This window comes from Phalacrocorax aristotelis, chromosome 3, assembly GCF_949628215.1.
Source record: "Phalacrocorax aristotelis chromosome 3, bGulAri2.1, whole genome shotgun sequence".
In the NCBI taxonomy this organism is placed as follows: Eukaryota; Metazoa; Chordata; class Aves; order Suliformes; family Phalacrocoracidae; genus Phalacrocorax; species Phalacrocorax aristotelis.
The window spans coordinates 1051680-1072486 of NC_134278.1; the positions used below are offsets into that span (position 1 = coordinate 1051680).

Genomic DNA, 20807 nt, shown 5'->3' on the forward strand with positions numbered 1-20807 from the left:
GGCTCACATCCCGTGAGCACAGCTCCTGCACAGCCCTCCAACACAGGGGCAGGTCCTGGGGGCTGCTGCCTCCCCCCGGGGAGGGCTGAGGGCTGGTTACCAGCTCCGCAGGGCGCAGGGGCAGGGTGAGATGATATCTCAGCCTAATTGCGTACCGGTGGCTTTGAGAAACGAGCACAAAAATGAAACGAAAAGAGCAGCATCACACCAGCTCCCAGCCCAAGGCCTAGCAGAGGCAGGAGGCAGAGGCTAGGCCAGCTCTGAAATTAGTGACAGGTGCACAGATTTAAAGGCTTTTAGTTTAAACGGAGCTCTCCCCACAGGGGACCCTTCTGGCCTTTGGCTGCTTGATTTGCAATTAGAGGCGGGTCCATCTGCCAGGATAACCCCAGCGGCAGCACTCGGGGCCAGACAAAAGAGCCGGAGGCTCCTCACAGACCCTGATTGATGGCAGAGGTGACGGAGCTGGTCTTTGTTCTGCACTGCCGCCCTCCCCTGCCTTTTTCCCCCACCCTCCCGCAACTCCCAGCCCCCCCCCCCCCCCCTTTGTGGGTCTCTCAGCCAGCAAGCACGGAGAGGACCCCAGAGGATTGCCTGAACGCTTTATTTCCGACTCGAGCGGTTCCCTTTCTTGGTGGCGAGAGGCTGCTGCCCCAGGGAGACAGGAGGAGAAGCAGGCATGGAGTCCAACCCCAGGAGACAGGGATCGATTGTTGGAGGCTTATGGAACAGCAAGGCCTCAGCGCCAGATGGGTGCTGGATGGTGCCTGCCAGACCGGGAGCGCTGGAGGTCGTAGCATGGAGGCAAATGCAGAAGAAATTCTCTCCCCCAGCAAGGAGGCACCAGGCCCAGGCTGGCACGGGACGGACATGCCCACCACAGAGTAGCTGATAAGGCACTTGAAATGACTACAAGCCACGAGGCAATCCGCTGCCCCCCTCCTTCCTTCCCTGCCTCCCCTGGGTGCTTTGCAGATTAACCTACAGAGAATGGGGTGTTGCTGGAGAGCCGGTGGTCCCGGCTCGAGCTGTCGGCGCGTCACGGGCGGGTGGTGTCCTGCCACGCTCACTGGTGGAATTTCTTGCTTGGGCTGTTGGCGTAGTCCAGCAGCAGCTGGCACGGCGTGAACTGGCTGCCGTAGACGGCCTCGTACTTCCGCAGCTTGTCCACCAGCTGCTTGGCTCCGTAGGAGTCTGCGTACCTGAAGGGACCTGCCGAGGACAGGGGGACACATCTGGGCCAAGGAAGCGAGAATCACCAAGGTGCCTGGAAGGGTGAGAGCGCTGGATTCGGCCGATCCGTCCTTCTCCAAAAGGAGAGTCTTGGAGCAGGGCCGCGCAGGACCCTGCTCTGAGCAGAGGCAGACTGGATTGCTGGGGACGAGCTGGGGCACAGCTAACTGGGACTGCTCCCTTGGTCTGAGCTTGCCTCAAGGAGGGGATGTGCTAGGTACTCAGCAGAAACACCACCTCATGCCCAACAGCCGTTAGTATCCCTCAGTTGTGAGCCAAACCTCAGCTCATGCTTTGTCCACTGCTCAGGCCCCGGCCCCAGCCACAATGCAGGCGGTTCCAGGAGACCCTTGCCCACGGCTCTTGGCGAGTACCTTGGCCTGAAAAGTGCTGTGCACCATGGCTGAGGTTGTCAGCTCAGCTTTATCTGTGCCACATGGGGGGAACGGTGCATCTTGGGCACCGTTTCTCAGCTCTGCATGCAGCACAAGACCAGGTTTGCAGAAGTGCTGCCAGACTGCTGCCTGCCCGGCCAGGCACGTAGCAGTGGCAAGAGATGAGATACCAGAGCCTTGTTTTTCACCAAGCACCACACAGCTGCACAACAGCAAGCCAGGCGTTTCTTAAAAATGTAGGGCCTTTGCAAGTCTCGCATCCCACCCGCATCCCCATGACTATCAGGCATGGTAAAAGCTCTTCCTCTGAAGTTCTGACAGAAAGCGCTCATGAGGCGGGGGCCAGCATAGCTCTGCCTTATTATTCAAGCCCAGAGACACAGCAAACGGCCTGGTTAGACTCCCTCTCCCTTGATCCTCACCAGCCACAGCTCTGTCAAACAGCTGTACCAGCAGAGGAGCTCCACAGGGTCCTGGCAGAAACGTCTCACAGCAGCTCTCAGGCTCACTGCCACCTCTCGTGGGGTGGGAACACTGGAGCAACCTCCCTGGCTCAGGCTTTACGTGGGAGAAGGACACTCAGGCTTGTCAGATTGCAGCTCAAACCCGGCCTTAACAGCTGACTTGCCTCTGGTGGCTAGATCCCGCTAGGCAAGCCCACTACAAAGCTTTCAGCCAAGCCATGCAGCCTAGCCCAAACCCTGGCTGAAAACACTTACCTCCCAGGCACGGCGGGAAGCCCAGGCCAAACACAGCACCAATATCTCCCTCCACGGGGTTGCTGAGGATCCCTTCCTGCAGGCACATGGCTGCCTCATTCACAAACCTCGTCACCAAGCGCATCTGGATGTCCTCATCGGTACAGCTGCAAGGAAGGAGTCGGTAAGGGCTGTGCTGGTAACACGGCAGCTGGATGGGGGAGCACGTGAAGCCAGCACAGACTGCGGACAGAGCCAGGCCTGGGGTAGGCGACAGAACGGTTTCTCACTGAAACTGTCCCTATCCTCATGAGGATAGGGACTAGGTCCTGTGACGTGTCCCAAAGCAGGCATGTAAGAATGGCAAAGGCTCGATCGGGCCAGATGGGAACCGCTCCAGGAGCTGTTTCCGTGCCAGGCTGTACAACAGGTCTGATGCCAGGGCGGTCACGGCAGGGCCTGCACCAACCTGCCTGCCCGGACAAAGCTCCACCGCAGAAAAGCTTTCTGCAAAGGTGCCTGAGCAAATGCTGGTGCATTTGAGGATGCCCCATTCCTGCTAGCAGGCGTTTTCCAGAACCAAGAGCCTGCCCCGCTACACTCCAGGTGGGAACAGCCAAATGCCATTGGAGTGGCTGCACGCTCAGCGCTGCCCGGTACAGCCCTCGTGCTGCTGCTCCGAGGCAGAAGGAGCTGGGGTGACACACCACTGCTCAGGCAGGCACAGCTACTTACACTTCAGGTTTGGCTGACACTTTGAACCGCGCCAAGATCTCATCCATGCCAGAGTTCACGCTCCTGTTCTTCACCCCCTCCTGGTAAACGTAAAAGCCTTTCCCTGCCTTGCGACCTGCCGGGGATAAAAAGAGACAGTCACACCCTGCCACGTGTCCCGTTTGCTCATGACACCTTCATGACCTGATCCTCTTGTGACTCCTGCTTCTGTTAGCACGAGTACATCCTCCCAGCACAGGCAGCATCTCGGCACTTCAGAGCGAGCCTGCTCACTGCCTCACCGAGGACAGAGCCAAGGGGGCCCACGCCCAGCTGGCTCCTTGGCAAGACATTGCCACTGTGCCAGACCCTAATGCCTCCACTAAGGCCAGAGGACAGTCAAATAACCCCACTGTTTCTGTGGCTACAGCAGAAAAATGACATGGTCCTTGTCTGCCCTTGGGAGCAAGGCACAGAGGTGACAAGATCTCCTGAGTAACCCTCAATGCCAGGGGTCTGGTCACAGCAAGGGTCACTGGAAGGTGAGAGCTCTCACGGTCCATGTGCAGATCCCACTGATGGCCCCTGCTCTGCCCTGGTGTGCTTGGAGGCACAGCTGGCACCCAGGGCCGCCACGGCACAGCTTCTGCCGTGCGGAGCCATCAGCTTTCCTTGCACAGAGCTTCTAAACCTCAGCTCAGGGCTTGTTTCACTCGAGCACGTTTATTTCCAGCCATTTGCTCCCCACGTCCCAGAGTACTTGTGCAGGTTTCACAAAGGGGCCAGACAGAGGTTCAGGAGATCTTGTCTGCTGCCTTTGCTCTGGGCAGCATCTTTGGCTGCAGCCAGACCTTCCTCTGCAGAAATGGTGGCAGCAGCAGGCAAAGGCCTACCCAGGGTACAGCTGGGAGGGCTTCCTGACCCATTCCCAGGGCTGTTCTCTGACTGCTCTCACCTGAGGCAGAAGAGGGTGATGGATGCTAGTGCTTTTCCTTGAACAAGGGGGAAACGTGTTCAATTAAAACAGCCTAGAGTCTCACCTAAGAAGCCTTTTTCTACCATGAGCTTGAACAACTCCACGTTGCCTCCTCCAAAGCGCTCGCCAAAGGCCTTGCCAAGGTCCTCGGCCACGTGTGCGGCCACATCCACCCCCACCTCGTCGATCAGCGTGGCAGCACCCACAGGGAAGCCAAAGGCCGTAGAGATGGCATCTATTTTCTTTGGGTCAGTGCCCTCCTGCAGGAATAGAAGGCAAAGCAATGGTATCTCTGGGTGAGGGTCCTGGAAAACCAGCGTGGGGGCAGAAAGCCCTCGCTCACCTGGGGCCACGGACCACAACCAGCCCCATTAGCCATTTGATTATGGACAGCAGCAGTGTAATCATGCTTGCACCACTCTTGCCTCTCCCCTAGTGCCATGTGGGGGGGAAAGAGCCTCATCACTGCCTGCCCCAGGCCTCATCAGACCACAGCCCAGCCAAAAGCAGGCTGGGGACAACCACAGGCACCAGAGCTGGTTACCCACCTCCCTTCTTGGCCAGGGCTGGGGTCGGCCTGATTGGGGGGCAAGGGAGAAGCAGAGTTTACACGACTATTGGGCAGACACTTGGTAGCCAACAGGATACACACCTGGAGAACTCGGACTACTTCTGCCAGCATTGGTCCCAGGCACCTGGTGGTGTAGAAGCCAGGCCCATCCTAGGGAAGAGGAGTGGAGGATGAAGGCAGGAACACAGCCCCTCCCAGCAGCACAAGAACTGTGTTTCACAGCCCAGGCACTGACATGCAGGGCAGACACACTGAACTCCATTTTTAACGGTATGTTATCGACTGCTAGAACAGTTTTTTCCTGTAGGGCTCAGCAGCGTTTGAAGTTCCCCCTCTGAAGTTTTTATTTGCAATAGTGCCTGGAGGCCCCAAGCAGGCTGCAGAGGTCCCCTTGCTTCACCAAGTCTGACAGGGGGAAAAGGGTGCTCAGTGCAAGTGAAACAGGCATAAACCAGTTGTTTCATCTCTGATACTGCTCACAAAGCCAGGAAGCAACAGATGAGCTGCAAACTGCCATTCAGGGAAGTATCTTATGTGGGATGAGGGTTAGAGAAGCAGCACTGTGTCTCCACTGGCCTTTAGAGGTGCCTGGAGCACTTTTAGTCAAGCCAGTTTTCCCAGCACCACACGAGAGACCTGCTCAGCATCGCTGGCAACCTCACACATCAGCGAAAAGACCAATCCAAAAATAGACTCACCAAACAGCCCTGAGCCTTCTGCTGCACCTCCCACGCAGCTGAAACAGCACCACTGATGTTTTCTACCATGGAGCAGGAGACCAGCTCCATTTGGAGGGCCGCGCGTTCAACAGCAGCCTTCAGCCTAACAAGCCACGCAAAGCCCGTGGCTTTTCTGAGGCTCTGCTGCCTTTTCTTACGGACCACAGCGGTTTGTTCTAGACTCCAGTCTCCCTGTGCTGTGCTCAGTCTTCTCCCTCTGCTCGGTATAGCTCTTCCCCTACACTCGCTCGGGTATTTGTGCCCCTCTCACACAAGATTTAAATCCAGAAAGAGGAGGGTTACTGCTCACAGGCCCCTCTGCCCTTGCAGCTTGCCAGGGAGAAGAGGTGGCAAGAGTCCTGCCCAGACTCTGCTCCATCTCGGATGCCACTAGAGATTTCAGCCTCCTGGAAGCTGTGCGGATCAGGACTGCCAGCTCCTCGTGCTGGCCCATCAGACTGTAGCCTTCCACGGCCACTCCAAAGGGAGAGATCACCTGGGCACCTGCCGCCTTCTAACCTCCATTTTTACTTCTCAGAGTGAAAAGTGTATTCGGTGTATTCGCAGCTATGTTTCAGCCTCCTAGCAGTGTACAAGCCTGCCCCTTTATTTATCATCCCGGCTCATATTTTGTGCAGTGTTCCCTCACCTTTACCACGATGACAACTTTGCCCTGTTTGAGGCCAACAGCAACAGCTGAAGCAGCCGTGTCCTGGGATGTTTTGTCTGTGGTGATTATTTCCAGCAGCTGCATTTTGTCAACAGGGGAGAAGTAGTGCATCCCGATCACCTAGGGAAAAGGAAGAGCTCAGGGTTAAGCACGGTTAAGGCAGGCTTTGGCTCCCAGAGTCATCTGCTGGGCCAGCCAAGTGCCCAGCCGCAGAGGGAAGCAGGCCAGCACGGGCTGCAGGACCCGCCAGCACCGTGTGCTATCCGTTCAGCCACACGCTGCACCGTATTCCCCTCTGATAAAAGTGCTCTCCAACTCCCTTTCTCCCCTTGGCTTTCCCAAGGACACAGCACGTGCGCCACAGCCCTCGCCTCAGTGAGGATAATGCTTACTGGGCCGAGTGTGCTGCTCTGCGCTCTCTGTGCTTGTTAATAGTCCGGCAGCAAAACCTGTCTGGGAATCTTAGTCGAGCTCAGTCCCCAGGCAAATTACAGGCGCTGTGTGATCTGCAGGTACGATCTGAGCTGGCAGAGGAGCCTCACGCCTGGGTGGTGCTTCTCCTGGACATTGAGAGGGGAACAGCAGCCGCAGAGAGAGCAGAGTCCCTGTGTTCTGCTTGTGAAGGTTTTGCTTTGGGTTTTTTTTCTTTTGGGTGATGAAGTGAATTTAAGGATGAGAAGGCAAGTTTCCAGACACTAATTACAGAGGTAAGTGCAGCCTTCCTCTGGGAAAGCATTCAAGTGGAGATTATTCGGCTGTGTGCCTCACTTTCTTAACACAACCATGTAATCAGCATGTCACCTTCATGCTTCCTGGAAGCTACACTTGGCACTAAGATACGTACAAGTCAGAGGCACCTCGCAGGAGAATTGCAGACTGCAAAACTAATTAAAGAAAATACCCTAATTAGTTAACCGATTTCCTATTAGTTTCCCCATAAAGAGCCATTACACGGGCAATTTGTACAGCAAGGGGATGTTATTTTCAAGTACGAACAACTAAGACTCAGTTTGCATTTCCGATGCAACTAAGGTCCAACAGCAAACCAGGAAGAGGCTCACGAAGGTCACAGGAACCTCCAACAGAATCCCAGACCGGTGGGGGTTGGAAGGGACCCCTGGACACCACCCCGTCCCACCCCCTGCTTGAGCAGGCACCCCCAGAGCAGGGGCACAGGGCCGCGTCCAGGCGGGGGGTGAATGTCTCCAGGGAAGGGACCCCACAGCCTCTCTGGGCAGCCTGTGCTCCTGCTCTGGCACCCGCACAGGGAAGGGGTTTGTCCTCATGTTCAGGTGGAACTTCCCGTGTTCCAGCTTGTGCCCGTTGCCCCTTGGCCTGGCGTTGGGCACCGCTGAAAAGAGCCCGGTCCCATCCTCCTGACACCCACCCTTCAGATATTTATAGGCACTGATGAGATCCCCCCTCAGCCTTCTCTCCTCCAGGCTTCTCCACTGTTCCCCAACAGTGGAGACACACACTGTTACTCTACAACCTTTGCAGATGTCCACAAAACTTCTGCAGGAAGACAAGCAGCAGAGGCAACGTACTGACCAAGGCAGTACTTGAGACCCTTGTAGGAGTTCAGGGAACCAGCCAAGGGTACCTGTGCTTTAGCATTTGTGCAATACTTTCCAACTGAGCTCCAGAGCTTCTCCCTCCTTCTGGCCAAGCTGCTACTGCCTCCCCATCCCACTTCTTTTAGAGAGGGACATGGGATTATCTCACAGAAGAACTGCTTGCCCTTTCCTTCATTTTCTGCAGCCCCAGGTAGGCAAAGCAGATTCCTCAAAAGAGGGGAAAGTATTTCCCCTTTTTTATACCAAGGCTGCCCCAGACTGGCGCTTAGCCCTCAGGAGGCAACTCCACCTAGTCACGCAGTTCCCTCACTACTTCGGGCACTGCAGCATCATGTCTGGTCTCCTGAAGGGTGCGGGTCTCCTGCATCCCCGGTCAGGTCTGCCAGCCTCACGCTAGCAGGTATCACAGGTACGCTTACCAGTCGGATGGCAATGAAAACCAGCACGCGGCTGACTGCTCCCAATCCAGCACGTTCACACCCCTCAGGCAGTAACTCCATCAAGCACATCCCTCAGGGCAGGCTGCTCCACATGAAGCAGCGTTCCTACTCAGCTGGGCTTGCCTGGGCTAAGGGATGAGGGTGCAGCTATTTCATATGCATTTCAGACTTCAAGGAAAGGGATGAAGAAGTCCTACACTCCAAACCACTGCCACAAGCTGCAATGTTGCTCTTGGTATCCCGCTCACATGGATTATTTGGAGGCAGAGAGAAAACCCTACCACCCTCTCAGGAGCTGATCCCATGGCTGACCAAGGCTTCAGTTTCGGCACCTCCAAATTCAGCTTCCAGCCACTGACTTTTCTTCCCTTTTTGCTGCTTTTTCTCCTTGAGAAGGCATTTTCCCATCGTGGCAAGTCACTCCTATGTCTAGGCAGTTTATCAAAATGACTGAAGTCTTCCTGGCTGAAATTCTCTCAGCTTGAGTCCTTCCACAGCTTCTCTGCCCCCATGTGCATCAACACTTCCTGAAGCGTCCTGACCTTCCTACTGCACCCTGCCTCGCCAACATCCCGCTGGGGGCGAGTCCACCTTCATCCCCTTCCTACCTGTCCAAGGACCACAAGCTCTTTGTTCAAAGCTTGCACTGGGGGTGAAGGATGAGCTGTTTCATGTTCTGAGGAGGAAGCAGAAGATCCCAGCGCTCATCTACAGCAAAGCCAGTTTGCTGCTAACAGGCAGCCGAGCGCAGAGCAGGCTCACAGCAGGCTCATGGCACGATGTACTCACCTTCTCTGGCCTCTTGCTAACAGCAGCAATTTGGCTGATTGGGAGGGCAGATGTGTTGCTGGCAAAGATACAGTGAGCAGGGATCACCTGTGGCAGGGGGTGGAAGAGACAGTGTAAATGCACAGGCTCCAGAGCACGACGTGCAGAGCCCCGAGAGAACAGTACTGGCACCTGGTAACCCTGACAGACAAGGCAAACTTGATTCTCTGTCTGGGCAGACAGCATTAGAAACTAATTCTAAAACAGCAGCGAACTCAGCCAGACCCGACTTCCCCTGAACTCCCTGCTAGGTCTGCAATATTAGTCTCAGAGTCCCCATGTTTCTGCTGCACCATCGCGACTACGTTAGACACTGCAGGAAGGGACTTCAGAAAGGTGCACGCACTAGCTCCTACACCATACAGTTATTTCCCCCAAGTGGGCTCTTGAATGGAGACGAGCAGTGGCAGCAAGCTAGAGATAGTAAGTGAAGAACTGTAAGTTGTAGAGATACCGAAAGACATTACTGTCATATCAATGTTTCTTTGGAGCAGCTCCCAGGAGTCACGGAACGTCAGAACTGCCCCAATCAGCTCAGAACGAGCGACTCCTTATTGCACTGTGAATATCCTTAGCGAACACGAAGGCTGCCCTCGACAATCACCCAGGTACTGGCATAAACAGTTTGCACAGAGCACCAAACCGCAGCACAAAAGGAGATGTGACAAACCCAGCAGCACAGGACAAGACACCACCATACGGGGGCCGCATCTAGCACAAGCTGCTCAGAACTGATACTCACAGCCTCCACTTCCTTCAGCACCTTGTGCTTGATGTTAATGTCCTCGAACACAGCCTCGATCACCATGTCTGCCTTCTCAAAGCCCTTGTAGTCCAGCTGGCCCATCAGGTTGCTGAGAATGGAGTCCCTCTCAAACGATGTCAGACTCTTCTTCTTCACCTTGCTGTTCAGCCTAGGGAAGGACAGCTCTGTCACAGCTCCTGCGCAGGCCAGCCCAGACTGCTAGAGGTGCTCCACAACATCAAGGGCAACCCTCCCTCCTGGAGCTGGGACCCTGGGACCCAAACCACCATCTCCAATCCAGCAGGGCTGTCACTCTGCCTACTGGCCCCTCCTTCCATCTGGGAAAAGGGGAGCCATGCTCACACAACTCAGCTGGTACATTAGTCTGAAGGTCAGTCGCTGACATTCCTGACAATGCACAGCTGAGCGCTGTAACTGCTCAGCTTACAGTGGAAGAGAGCCAAGAGGACAGGGGAGAGAAATCCAGCTTTTCAGAAGTCTGACCCAATGCCTCCCCTGACATGGGCTTCTAGGCAGCCAGGATTACTCCCTCCCCCCTTAGCTCTATAAGCTACTGCTAAATCTAAAAGCTAAAGCAATCATCTGTTAGGTTGTCTACCTACCTAAGGGGCTAAGGCTGAATACACTGGGCCTATTTCGTAGCAATATCCCAGCACAGTGCATAGGGCAACCTTAAAAGAAAGCATTTCTGTGACATCTGATGGTAGAAGACTCCAGAGGAACAGAGGTGTCAGGAGGTGCTGACTGCTGGGAAGCAGAGGAGTATTTCAGCTAGAGGCAGCCCCATCCCATCCCAAGCAATTTCCTTTTAACTCACGCACCCCTTGAAGACCTGCTGCTGTCCTCTGTCCAAGCCTTGCTGTGCTGTGTCCTTCAGGATGGTCTTCAGTCCCTTATCCACTGAAACCTGTGCGATCCCAGCTCCCATGAGCCCTGCTCCCAGCACAGCCAGAGTCCTGCACAGAAAAGGACCAGGGGACACATTCAGAGCTAGAAATAGCTGAATTTCCATTGTACCATTGGATGCGCACAGAGGTGACAGTGCCCCTGTGCTCAGCACTGGTGAGGCTGCACCTCGAGTACCATGTTCAGGTTTGGGCCCCTCACTACAAGGAGGACATCGAGGTGCTGGAGCGAGTCCAGAGAAGGGTAACAAAGTTGATGAAGGGTTGAGAAAACAAGTCTTATGAGGAGCGGCTGAGGGAGCTGGGGTTGTTTAGTCTGGAAAAGGCTGAGAGGAGACTTCATCGCTCTCTACAACTGCCTGAAAGGAGGTTGTAGCAAGGTGGGGGTTGGTCTCTTCTCCCTAGTAACAAGCGATAGGACGAGAGGAAACAGCCTCAAGCTGCGCCAGGGGAGGTTTAGGTTGGATATTAGGAAAAACTTCTTCACCGAAAGGGTTGTCAGGCATGGGAACAGGCTGCCCAGGGAGGCAGTGGAGTCTCCATCCCTGGAGGTATTTAAAAGAAGGGTGGATGTGGTGCTTGAGGATATGGTTTAGTGGTGGGCTTGGCAGTGACAGGTTAGCGGTTGGACTCGATGATCTTAAGGGTCTTTTCCAACCTTAATGATTCTATGATTCTATGATTCTATTTTTAGAGAGGTCATGCAAGAAGATTTCACTCATGGGTGAGACCTCCAATCTGCAGATGATTAGCCATCTGGAGGCTGGAAATCCCTCTGCTCTGCTACACTGCTTTTCAGGACTCTAGGCCACTCAGTCCCGAGAGCCTTTTAGCAGAGGTCCTCCAACTGCTCCTCAGGCACCCCACGCTCGCACTTACTTGACCTCTCTTTGAGGTGTTCCAAACTTGTTCTTCTTGCAGCGCACCTGCCCATGGTAAAGCCCAATCAGTGCCTTGGACTCGTTAGTCACCGCAAGCTGGCCAAAGCCCTGGAAGAAAGGGAAGAGGAAAGCAAAGAGTTTGGCATTTAACAGCCGTCTCCCTTCCAGCACACACACAAAAACGTGGCAAGGGGAGAGCACAGCCACCTGTGCATCTGCATAACCAGGTGGGAGTGTTGTGGGCCTTCCGGGGAGTCAGTAACCTGGTAGAAAAGGAAGAACGGACAGGGCATACGTATCCTCTGCTGTATCTTCTGTGCTAAGCACAGCCTGCTTTGCACCACTCCCTCCCATACGGGCTGCCAGAAAGCAGGAGCAAAGTTCTTGTTCAGTGTCCTTTCCCATAAACAGTATAACTTAAGGCACCTGAAAGAGCACATACCTCTAACACTGGAGTCTGGGAGGGCAAGGGTTCTGCCAGGGAATGAGAGCAGCCGCAGTATTTCTATGTCCATCTCCTTCCTATCCACTGACTCATTCACAGCCCATTTCCACCCTCCCAGCACAGCTCTGGCAGGAGCATTCCCTGCTAGCTCACTGGTGTGATGGTACGCCAGCAGTGATCTGGCTGCCTGGGCCAGCCAGCAGCTGCGGAGTCCTACGGGATCCATACTTCCCCAGTGGCAGGGCTGTATTTCGCCGACATGGAACCCTTTCTCCCCCATGTGCATCCTGCTGGGGTCATTGCCCCAGTGGCTTGCAGATGAAAGGGCCCTGCCCTCCGGCTTTGAGAATAAATATTTAAACAGGCCAATTCTCACTGACAGCAGTAGCCTGATACTATTTTCAGAGGATCATGGACAGGCAACAAAAATCGAAGGCCTGCGTAACCTCCGAGCACTCAGCATGAAACGGGAAGACAAGAGACAGCATAAGGCAACAGAAAACTAAAGTTGCCCGAGCCAAGTCAGCTAGGGAAAGCCGCCAACGCAGCCTGGTTTAGAGCAGGCTGTATCCTCCTTCACCACTGTCCTGCGAGTTAGAGGCTTGCTAAAGTATCAGACACACAAAGCCTGGAAGAGAATCTGCAAGTCTCCTATCCCAGGGGAAAGAGGGAGGCATTAAAAAAGACATGACACTGACGCTTATTATTCTTTAGAGGGTTCTGGGAAGATCTCCATCCTGCTGCTATTCTCAGGAAAAAAACCATTCATTCTTTTCTGTAGGATCAGAGTATCCCAGGCCTTTTATTGAGCACCAGAGCAAACGTGGGTAGAATGCATAACCAGAACAGACGGGGTATGCCCAAGAGGTCACTGTTAAGGTAGGAGGCACACAGCTATGTCTCAGACCAGGACCTTGTCACCAGACAACAACAAAAAGAGCTACTAAGCACAGCAGGAAAGACTGCGGGGTGTGACAGATCGCAGCGTGAGAAGCCCGTGGAAGCTACAGACAGTACTGCGGGGGACGGATGGATTTCACCGGCAGTTAACGGGCAGCGACATGAGAGATGACCCGCACACAGAGGTAACCAGATGGGAGTGTTGTGGGTCTTCTGGGGATGCAGGCCTCGGGTAACCACAGCAGTGACGCTGCAGGAGGCCAGCATCACCATATCAGCATCAGAAATGGCAAATTTGGGTACAGACGTAGCAAAACGGGGAACCAATGGGAAAAACTAATTAGGGGCAGATAGTTTATCAAGGCAGTTTACAAGGTCAGAGAAAGGGAGGGATCAAGATGGCTGAGGATGAAAAAGCATGGGAAAACAAAGACACTGTGTGTATGTGGAATAAAAGGGTCACACAAAAGCAAGCCGCCGGTGAGTACATTTGCCTGCTCAAGCCCTGGACCTGCCCACCACAGCCCGTCCTCCCTTCATATTAAACTTTACTCCTGTTTTCCCAAGTGTGTCACTAGCAAACCTCAAGCAGGACACGATGGCGTTTAGGACACGAGGCCCACGTGCCAGCAGCTAGTCAGACTGGCCCCTGTGGCCAACTATTGACAGACAAAACACCTACAGCCAGCTACTGAAGGGGTGTGCGTGTGCACATGTGCACTCAGTGCCGCACATGAACTTCAGTTCTGGTCAGCCAACCAAGAGGAACAGTGTCAATCCTCCACATCGGCCATGCCTGTGTCACCAGTAAAGGCACTGCACTGTCTGTGCGGCCAGCCGTGCGTGTACTCTGAACATACGTGTGCGTGTACCTACACCCCTGCAATAGGATGTATCTTCTGTGATTCTAATACCTGCTCAGCCTCGCCACTGGCTGGACCTACGAAGGGGAAAAGCAACAAGCGGAACAAGAGGTGAAGTCGTCTGGGCTTTAAAGTGCAAAAGACTCGACTTCCCTTAACAGTTATTGGTGTTAAAACCGATGGATCAGGGCACTAAAGAACTGGAGGAAAAGGAGGAATGAAAATAGAGGCTCCTTTCACAGGATCACAGAACCACTGAACAGTTGAGGCTGGAAGGGACCTGTGGAAATTTTATTGTCCTACCCCACCACTTAGAGCAGGCTGCTTAGGGCTGTCCCCACTTGGGTTTTGAGTATTGCCACAGAGGGAGGCTCCACAGCCTCTCTGGGCAGCCTGTTCCAGTGTCCAATCACCTCCACAGCAAAACCATTGTTTTGCATCCTTAAGTGGATTTTCCTGTTTCATTTGTGCACATTACCTCTTATTCTTCCACTGGATACCAATGAGAAGAGTGTAGCTACGCCTTCTTTACTGTTTCCTACCTGGAATTTATACACCTAAGATCCCCCCGAGCCTTCTCTTCTCCATGCTGAAGAGCCTCCCAGCCTCCCCTTGTGTCCCAGCTGCTCCAGGCCTTTAATCATCCTTGCAGCCCTTCGCTGGACTCTCTGGTCAGCTGGCCCCCAGTCTGTACCAATGCACGGGGTTATTCCTCCCCAGGGGCAGCACTTGGCATTTCCCTTTGCTGCACTTCATGAGGTCCCTGCCTCCCCAGTTCTCCAGCCTGCTGAGGTCCCCCTGAATGGCCAGTACCAGCCAGCACAGTCATCGGAGCGGCTACTGAATAGGCAAGTTTGACCAAGGAATAAGGAGAGAAAAGTCCTGTTCTGGGTGAGAAACCCCTACTGAAAAAACCCACCTAATTGTCAAAAGTACCTGAAGTTATCAGTGGATGGAAAAGGACCAGCACAAAGTATCTGGGCTAGAAAACAGGACAAAGAGAAAAACAAGAGTAATGGAGAATCAACACCCTGAACAACGATGGTGGTGAAGAAAAGGTGACAGAGAAGAGAACATTGGTAAAAATGGAAGCTAATTCTTGGAAGAAATTAGTTGTTTGCACCAAATTGCCAGGGAAAATTGATGCAACAGAGCGCGCTCTGCGCACACCTTGGGTTACCCGTCCCGTGTGACAATCGGGAAAAACAAAGTGCTCAGACACACGGAGAAATCAAAGTCCTGTTATGTGAAACCTCCATCGGTGAACTCCGTCTGGTTATTCCCCACTCGAAAAGACAACACAGGCAGGAGTGAGAAGAGGCACAAACTGTTTGCACAGATGAAGAACCTTGACAAAGAGTTCCGTTGTTCAAGACAGGCCTTTTTCACAGCCCCGCTGCCAGAAGAGGGGGCAGGGAGCAGGACACCAGCCTGAGCAGCCTGGGACAAACGTTACCCTTTGTGCGTGGTTAAACACAAATCCCCCCAACTACTCAACTTACCAATTACCACCAGGGATCTAATCTCACCTGGGATTCAGTGAGGTATCCAGCTTCACGCCCCTGATCAAGACCAGTCTTTACAACCTAGTCAGGGGAGAATAAAGATATACTGCTGTTAAGTCATGTCTGCCAACAGCTGCACTTCAGTGACATTACTTGTTTAGCTGCACCTCCCGTTTTCACAAGTGACCCCTCCCCAATATTCAAGGCACACTTCAGACTCCCTGGGTCCTGTCCATGCTGCTCAGAGCAGAGCTATGAAGCACCTTGTTCTTCTAGCACGGAAGAGCTACGATGGCAAGGAATTTATCAGGTTAATTTTTTTTTCCCCTCACACACCTTGTGGTTTCAGTAATTGTTTTCAGTAAGACCGTGCTCCTGCAATGTCACTGCTCTCAGAGTCAGAGGGGGGCACTCACAGGTTTTAGAGAAGTCTTGGCAATAACTTAATTAGTGAAAAGTAGTTTTAAAATAAGGATTCAACCATGGACAGTGTCTAAGTAATACAATGCCTGCCCAACTCAGGGGACTAGCTTTTAAGGTACTGTGTGGTTAGTGCTATGAAAAACAACAATTTGTGTTTTCCTGGCTTCACACAGGTTAACCCATCTCTTTGGAGACAGTGTAGGAAACCTGGAAAAACTGCAGCTGAAAGCTTCATGGACAAAGTATTCCAGCTAAGCCTTTCCTCGATTGGGATTCTTGATCTTCCCCTTACTGGTACCAGTACCACATAAATCGGGGATCATACTCTGGGAAGCTAGTCTGAATTTTACCATGTGTGCCTGATATACCACACAGCTATCTCTCATCAAGATCAGGATGTGTGGCTTGACTCAGAGGAGGGAACCACCTTCCCTCTGTTGCCGTGTTATCCCACAGATCCACCTTCACCATAGTTTCTCTGGCCTTGCAGTGGGAGTTACCTCAATGATCTTTAGTGGAGCAGGGTAGAGTCCTTTGGTTTGCTTCTGAACTTTGCTCTCCACCGTTTTGTAGACTTGCTGCCTCACAAACGGAAGAGCCATAGCATAGTCCGTTATCTCTGCAAGATGGGACAAAACACGTCTCAGCACAGCGCTATATGCACAACCAGCCCTTAAATGATTAGCCTGAAAGCTAAAGGAGTATAGATGTGAATGCTGCACATCTGCAATAGAAACGTGCACCTGGAACTCCGCCACAGGTAGCACGGCCTGCTCAGAAGGGTTTCTATGGCTCGTTCCACAGACAAGTCTCACTGAGGGCTAAAGTATCCTCCTAACACAACTGGTGACAGACGGAGCTCTGCAGAGTAGAGCTCTCAGAGACGCCATCACTTCTGGGCTCTAACTGCATAAGGGTGCTGCTAAAGAGGATTAGTGCAGAGCAGACCCACGTGCTGCTTCCCACTTGATTACACAAGCTTGGGACAGAACTTGCTACTAGAACTTCGAAGATGGAGAAGCCTCTGGAGGTAGCTGCTGCTCTCTCCCCAAAGCCTGGCTCCCTTCTAGTACACTTCAGGAGCCACCGTGTGCAGCTCTGGCAACACCACTTGATCACATCTGCAGGGGAACGTTTACTCTACTGACCCACCTGAGGGTCAGTCTTGTCAAGAGACAGTTACAAGACAAAACAACACTGTTTCGAAAATGGAATGAAGCAGGAGCACGACCACGTCCCTGAGAAGCAAAGCTGGATGACGCTCGCTACAGTCCCTTGGGTTTGGCTGTGATGCCCACAGACTTACTCTGCATTAGCCCTTTTGATCTTTTGGCAGACACAGTCCTGTTGGCCAGTCCTCGGGCAAAGCCAATTGCTACCTCCTCCAAGTACTCAATCGTCCGTGCTTCTGGCGCCTTCACACCTGGCCCTGTGAACAACAGGGAAGTCTTGAGGAAATGCAGCAAGTTACCAGTGACAGATACGATGCAGGAAAGAAAGGATGAGACAGCAATGTGATATTCCTTTGAATTGCTACCGCTCTATTCCCACCCGCCCGTTTTGACTTTTCTTGATTATGAACAATGATGGAAAGGCTCAACAGGCAACTATATGAAGGCCCCAAGGCATTTAATATCCACGGCATTACACAGGAATGCCAAAATGCCAGCTCCCAATGGGAGCAGACAGCAGTATGCCACTTAAACATCAACACTACTTTCACAGAGCCATGCAAAGGCTTTGGTTGGAAGGGGACTTGGGAGGCCACCTGGTCTGACCCACTGCTCAAAGCAGGGTCAATTTCAGAGTTAAATCCAACTCTGGAATTAGATTAGGTTGCTCTGGGCCCTGTTCTGCCAGTCTCTGAACACCTCCAAGGATGGAGGTCCCATCACCTCTTTGGACCCCTGACCATCTTGTTGCAAATTGTGCCCTTTATTCCTCAACGTTTTACTTTGCATAAACCCTGAGGTACAGGGGTGCCTGCAGTTAAGTATTCTGCCTCCCATCCCTCTTGTTGCACCTCTCCTTTCTTATGCAGTACAGTAAGTCTGCACAACTAAGTTGTAGCAACACTGCTGTTATTAAACATACAGACTGCATTTATTAAGCACTGTGTCCCTGAGAATGACCTGTGCTGGAACTGATGTCAAAGGTTGAGGTTTCATTGGACCTCACGTGCAGCAAACCTCTCCCTCGCTTTAGCTCATGCCACAGACAGCAACACCTAGCCAGGCTCCAGGTGATGTGCCATCCATCTTGTGGCCCAGCTCTGCTAACTTAGAGCTGTCCCACAATGAAGCAAGCTATCACAAAACGAGTTTTAGCGATCTCCGAGGGTGGGCGGCAAAATTTGCGAGCACAGGACTTGTATCATCAGTACGGGAGGATAGAGTGCAGGGCTGAAAAGGCAGTTGTGTGAAGTTGCTGGAGGCAAATACGACGAGTCATTAATGAAAGAGCAACGCCCAGCGATTCTGCACAGGGCCGGCAGCTAAACGTGCAGCCTTGGGCTGCCTCTGAACTAGCAGAACAAACCTGAGGAGGTTACAACTCTGTATGATTACAGCTGGACAACTCATGAACTTTCACCAGAAGCTGCTCCAAACACACCCAGCTGCTGCACAGAGCCTTCAGATCTACGAAAACGCCACAGAAGAGAACTCCTCCCTGACACAGGAGACAGCTAAAGAACAAAAACAAAACAGAAAACCCCTCCTCTTTCACCTCCCACTACTCTTGCCCTCCACCAAAAGCCGAGGTCTTCAACTTTAAGGTTTCAGCCTCTCTGCTCAGGAAGACCTGAGAACACACTCCACAGAGCCTGGATGCTGCTGCTGCCTGCTGGAGGGTCCCTCAGCAAGAGGCACGTGAAGGAGCATGTACCTTTAACCACATCATGAAAGCTCACAGTTAAGAAACCTCACTCATACCCTGGCAGTATGTCAGAGCCAGTCTAGAAGAAAGCAGTCCAAACAAAACAACGTATTATACAGGCAGCTCAGAAAACTTGACCCAGAGCTGCTGCATAATCTACATTTCAGCAACATCCAGTGGATTTTAGAGAAATTACTGGAGGTTTGAGAGCATTTGGGAATTCTGAGCTCAAACCTTACCAGCTTCCAAATTCTCTTCCCACCACGTCAAGGCAACATGTCTGAGACCTTCAGCTTTAGTAACTTGATGCACTACAAGATGTGAATACCTGATTTCCCCTTTTCCACACCAACAAGTTCTGGACTTTGATACTACAGCTGAAGAAAAGAGCTGTTTATTTGTAAGCCTGGGCTGTAAGAACTATTCAGGCAAGGTGGTCAAAGCCACGTACGTGGGTTTACTTTACTTGCAGTTAGCTCTCAACATTTTGTAGTGTCCTAACCCAGGAGGAGCTCCAAGCTGTCGATTCACATCTGCTTTCTCATATAAAAGGCACACACCAGAATTAGATCTGGGCACAGTAGTAAATAGATCAAGAGAATGCTGTAGAGCTCCCTACTGAAGGAGAGCTGATTGCACCCCATGAAATTGTCTCCTGATTAATGCTGTCTCTCCCCTTCAAAGCTTTCTATAATCAGTTAAAACATCACCCCAGTTAAAGCTGCTTTTGCCCAGACATTGAGAACACTCAGCAGAAAGCCTTCTGGCACTGGCTGCTATTTGAATGAACAAGGAATGCCTCCAATGCTTGCATATAATTTGTGGTTTTTTGTGTTCCTCCTACGTGCTTATCTGGTCTGAGCTAGGATTCCAAGCAGCTCTTCAAAAAGTTCAGGTTTCCTTTAAGCGAGCCAGTGGAACCACTAGTGTGAAAAGCCACATTTCCTGGCTCTTAAAAGGCAATTCACATTTAAGCCAGTGTACAGTGGTAACGTTTACTCAGCCCATTTTAACTTGAGCCTGGGTACCAGTGGTTCATTTTGCAAGCAATAATACAGCTCAGGAGGTCTCATCCAGCTGAACACCGGCACGCGAGACAGAACAGACACAGTGCCTTCCCTTGCATTTCTCAGGGTAGGCAGCAGCACCTTTTCTTTTTGTTTATTTTCTTCAGCCTCAGGAGCTAGGGGCCACTGGGGTACTCTGGGCATGCTCTGCCTGGGGAAACGAAGCTCAGCACAGTGCAACTGCGTAGCAGCACCAGCTGGTACAGCGGTTTCCCTTCTGACTCCTGGCTGCAGCTCCTCAGACCTCTCAGGGGCAGCTGCGGAGGGTTTGCTCCTCCATTTAGTCACCTTCCAAGAAAGCCCCCCTAGCGAAGGAACAGCAGACGCAAGAAACTATTCCCTAGCCCACTCAGTGCTTGGAAGTGCAACTTGGTCTGCAGTTCGCAAGGAATTTCTGTATCCAGCTTAAAGTCAGTTGGCAATTCAGAGTGCCCAAGCCAAGCAGTTGGCTTCTTCTCAAGATCTTATCACAGAGATTAACATCTGCAGGCTGCATAAGTGTAGGCATCAGTCATCTATTCTCCTTTCATTACGGGTTGCAATCTGTCCCTCCGACATGATAAATGAGGAATGCAGGTTCTTATCTGTATAATTAGCTTGCACAAGAGAGCCAGCAGGCCTGCCCTCTACGTTAACCTTTCCCCATTCACTCAGCTTTAGCAGGAGCCTGACATTTCAGGGTCCCCGTGCGCACGCCTCTGTGGAGGGGATGGCGACTGCACTGCAGAGCATGGCACGGACATTGCAGTCCCTATGCTTTGCCCCCACTAGACGGATGGCTGCACTGATGGCTTCTCCACCCATTTAAGTGAGGTGGAGAGGTTAACTGTCAGGCAGCAGATCAAGCACCGTGTCTGACCTAGTGGGTCCACCAGCTGGTCAACCAGACCCATCTTCTTTGCTCTGTCAGCACGGATGTTCCTGCCGGTCAGCATCATATCAAAGGCAGCAGGAAGTCCCACCTGGAAGGGCACAAAGGGGATTTCAGAATGGGAGCACGCCGTGCGGCAGAAGGGGCTAGCGGGTAAAGATTTTCCTCCTACTCACCATCTTTGGCAGCCTCTGAGTACCCCCTGCCCCTGGCAGGAGACCCAGTAACACTTCAGGTGTTCCCAAGACTGTTTTCTTGTCCTTTGTTGCTATTCTGTAGTGACAGGCAATGGCAACCTTAAGAAAGGAAGAGAAAACTAAAGGTTTCCCTGTGACAGACCACAGAAGAGCTGGGCATCCATCACAAAGGTCTCATCTACACACTGCCTCAACTTTCTTCCTGACCCTACCCCAATTCCCCAATTCAGCTGCCCAAATTCCCTCTGTGCTCGCTGATTGCTTCGTCCAGGAAGAGAAGGGCATA

General features: G+C 52.5%; 1 protein-coding gene across 1 annotated transcript in view; it reads right to left on the reverse strand.

Annotated features, from left to right (window-relative positions):
* Positions 1 to 588: 588 nt before the first annotated feature.
* HADHA (hydroxyacyl-CoA dehydrogenase trifunctional multienzyme complex subunit alpha) overlaps positions 589 to 20807 on the reverse strand; it is a 28465-nt gene continuing 8246 nt past the window's right edge. The window contains exons 6-20 of the mRNA XM_075086376.1: positions 20501 to 20620; positions 20313 to 20415; positions 16816 to 16938; positions 16010 to 16128; positions 15111 to 15167; positions 11372 to 11481; positions 10409 to 10543; positions 9564 to 9735; positions 8783 to 8869; positions 5956 to 6096; positions 4669 to 4737; positions 4081 to 4276; positions 3062 to 3176; positions 2348 to 2493; positions 589 to 1212 (exon numbers count right to left, since the gene is read on the reverse strand). Of these exons, the coding sequence (XP_074942477.1) occupies positions 1067 to 1212; positions 2348 to 2493; positions 3062 to 3176; positions 4081 to 4276; positions 4669 to 4737; positions 5956 to 6096; positions 8783 to 8869; positions 9564 to 9735; positions 10409 to 10543; positions 11372 to 11481; positions 15111 to 15167; positions 16010 to 16128; positions 16816 to 16938; positions 20313 to 20415; positions 20501 to 20620 (1839 nt within the window). The 3' untranslated portion in view covers positions 589 to 1066. The remainder of the gene's footprint in view (positions 1213 to 2347; positions 2494 to 3061; positions 3177 to 4080; positions 4277 to 4668; positions 4738 to 5955; positions 6097 to 8782; positions 8870 to 9563; positions 9736 to 10408; positions 10544 to 11371; positions 11482 to 15110; positions 15168 to 16009; positions 16129 to 16815; positions 16939 to 20312; positions 20416 to 20500; positions 20621 to 20807) is intronic.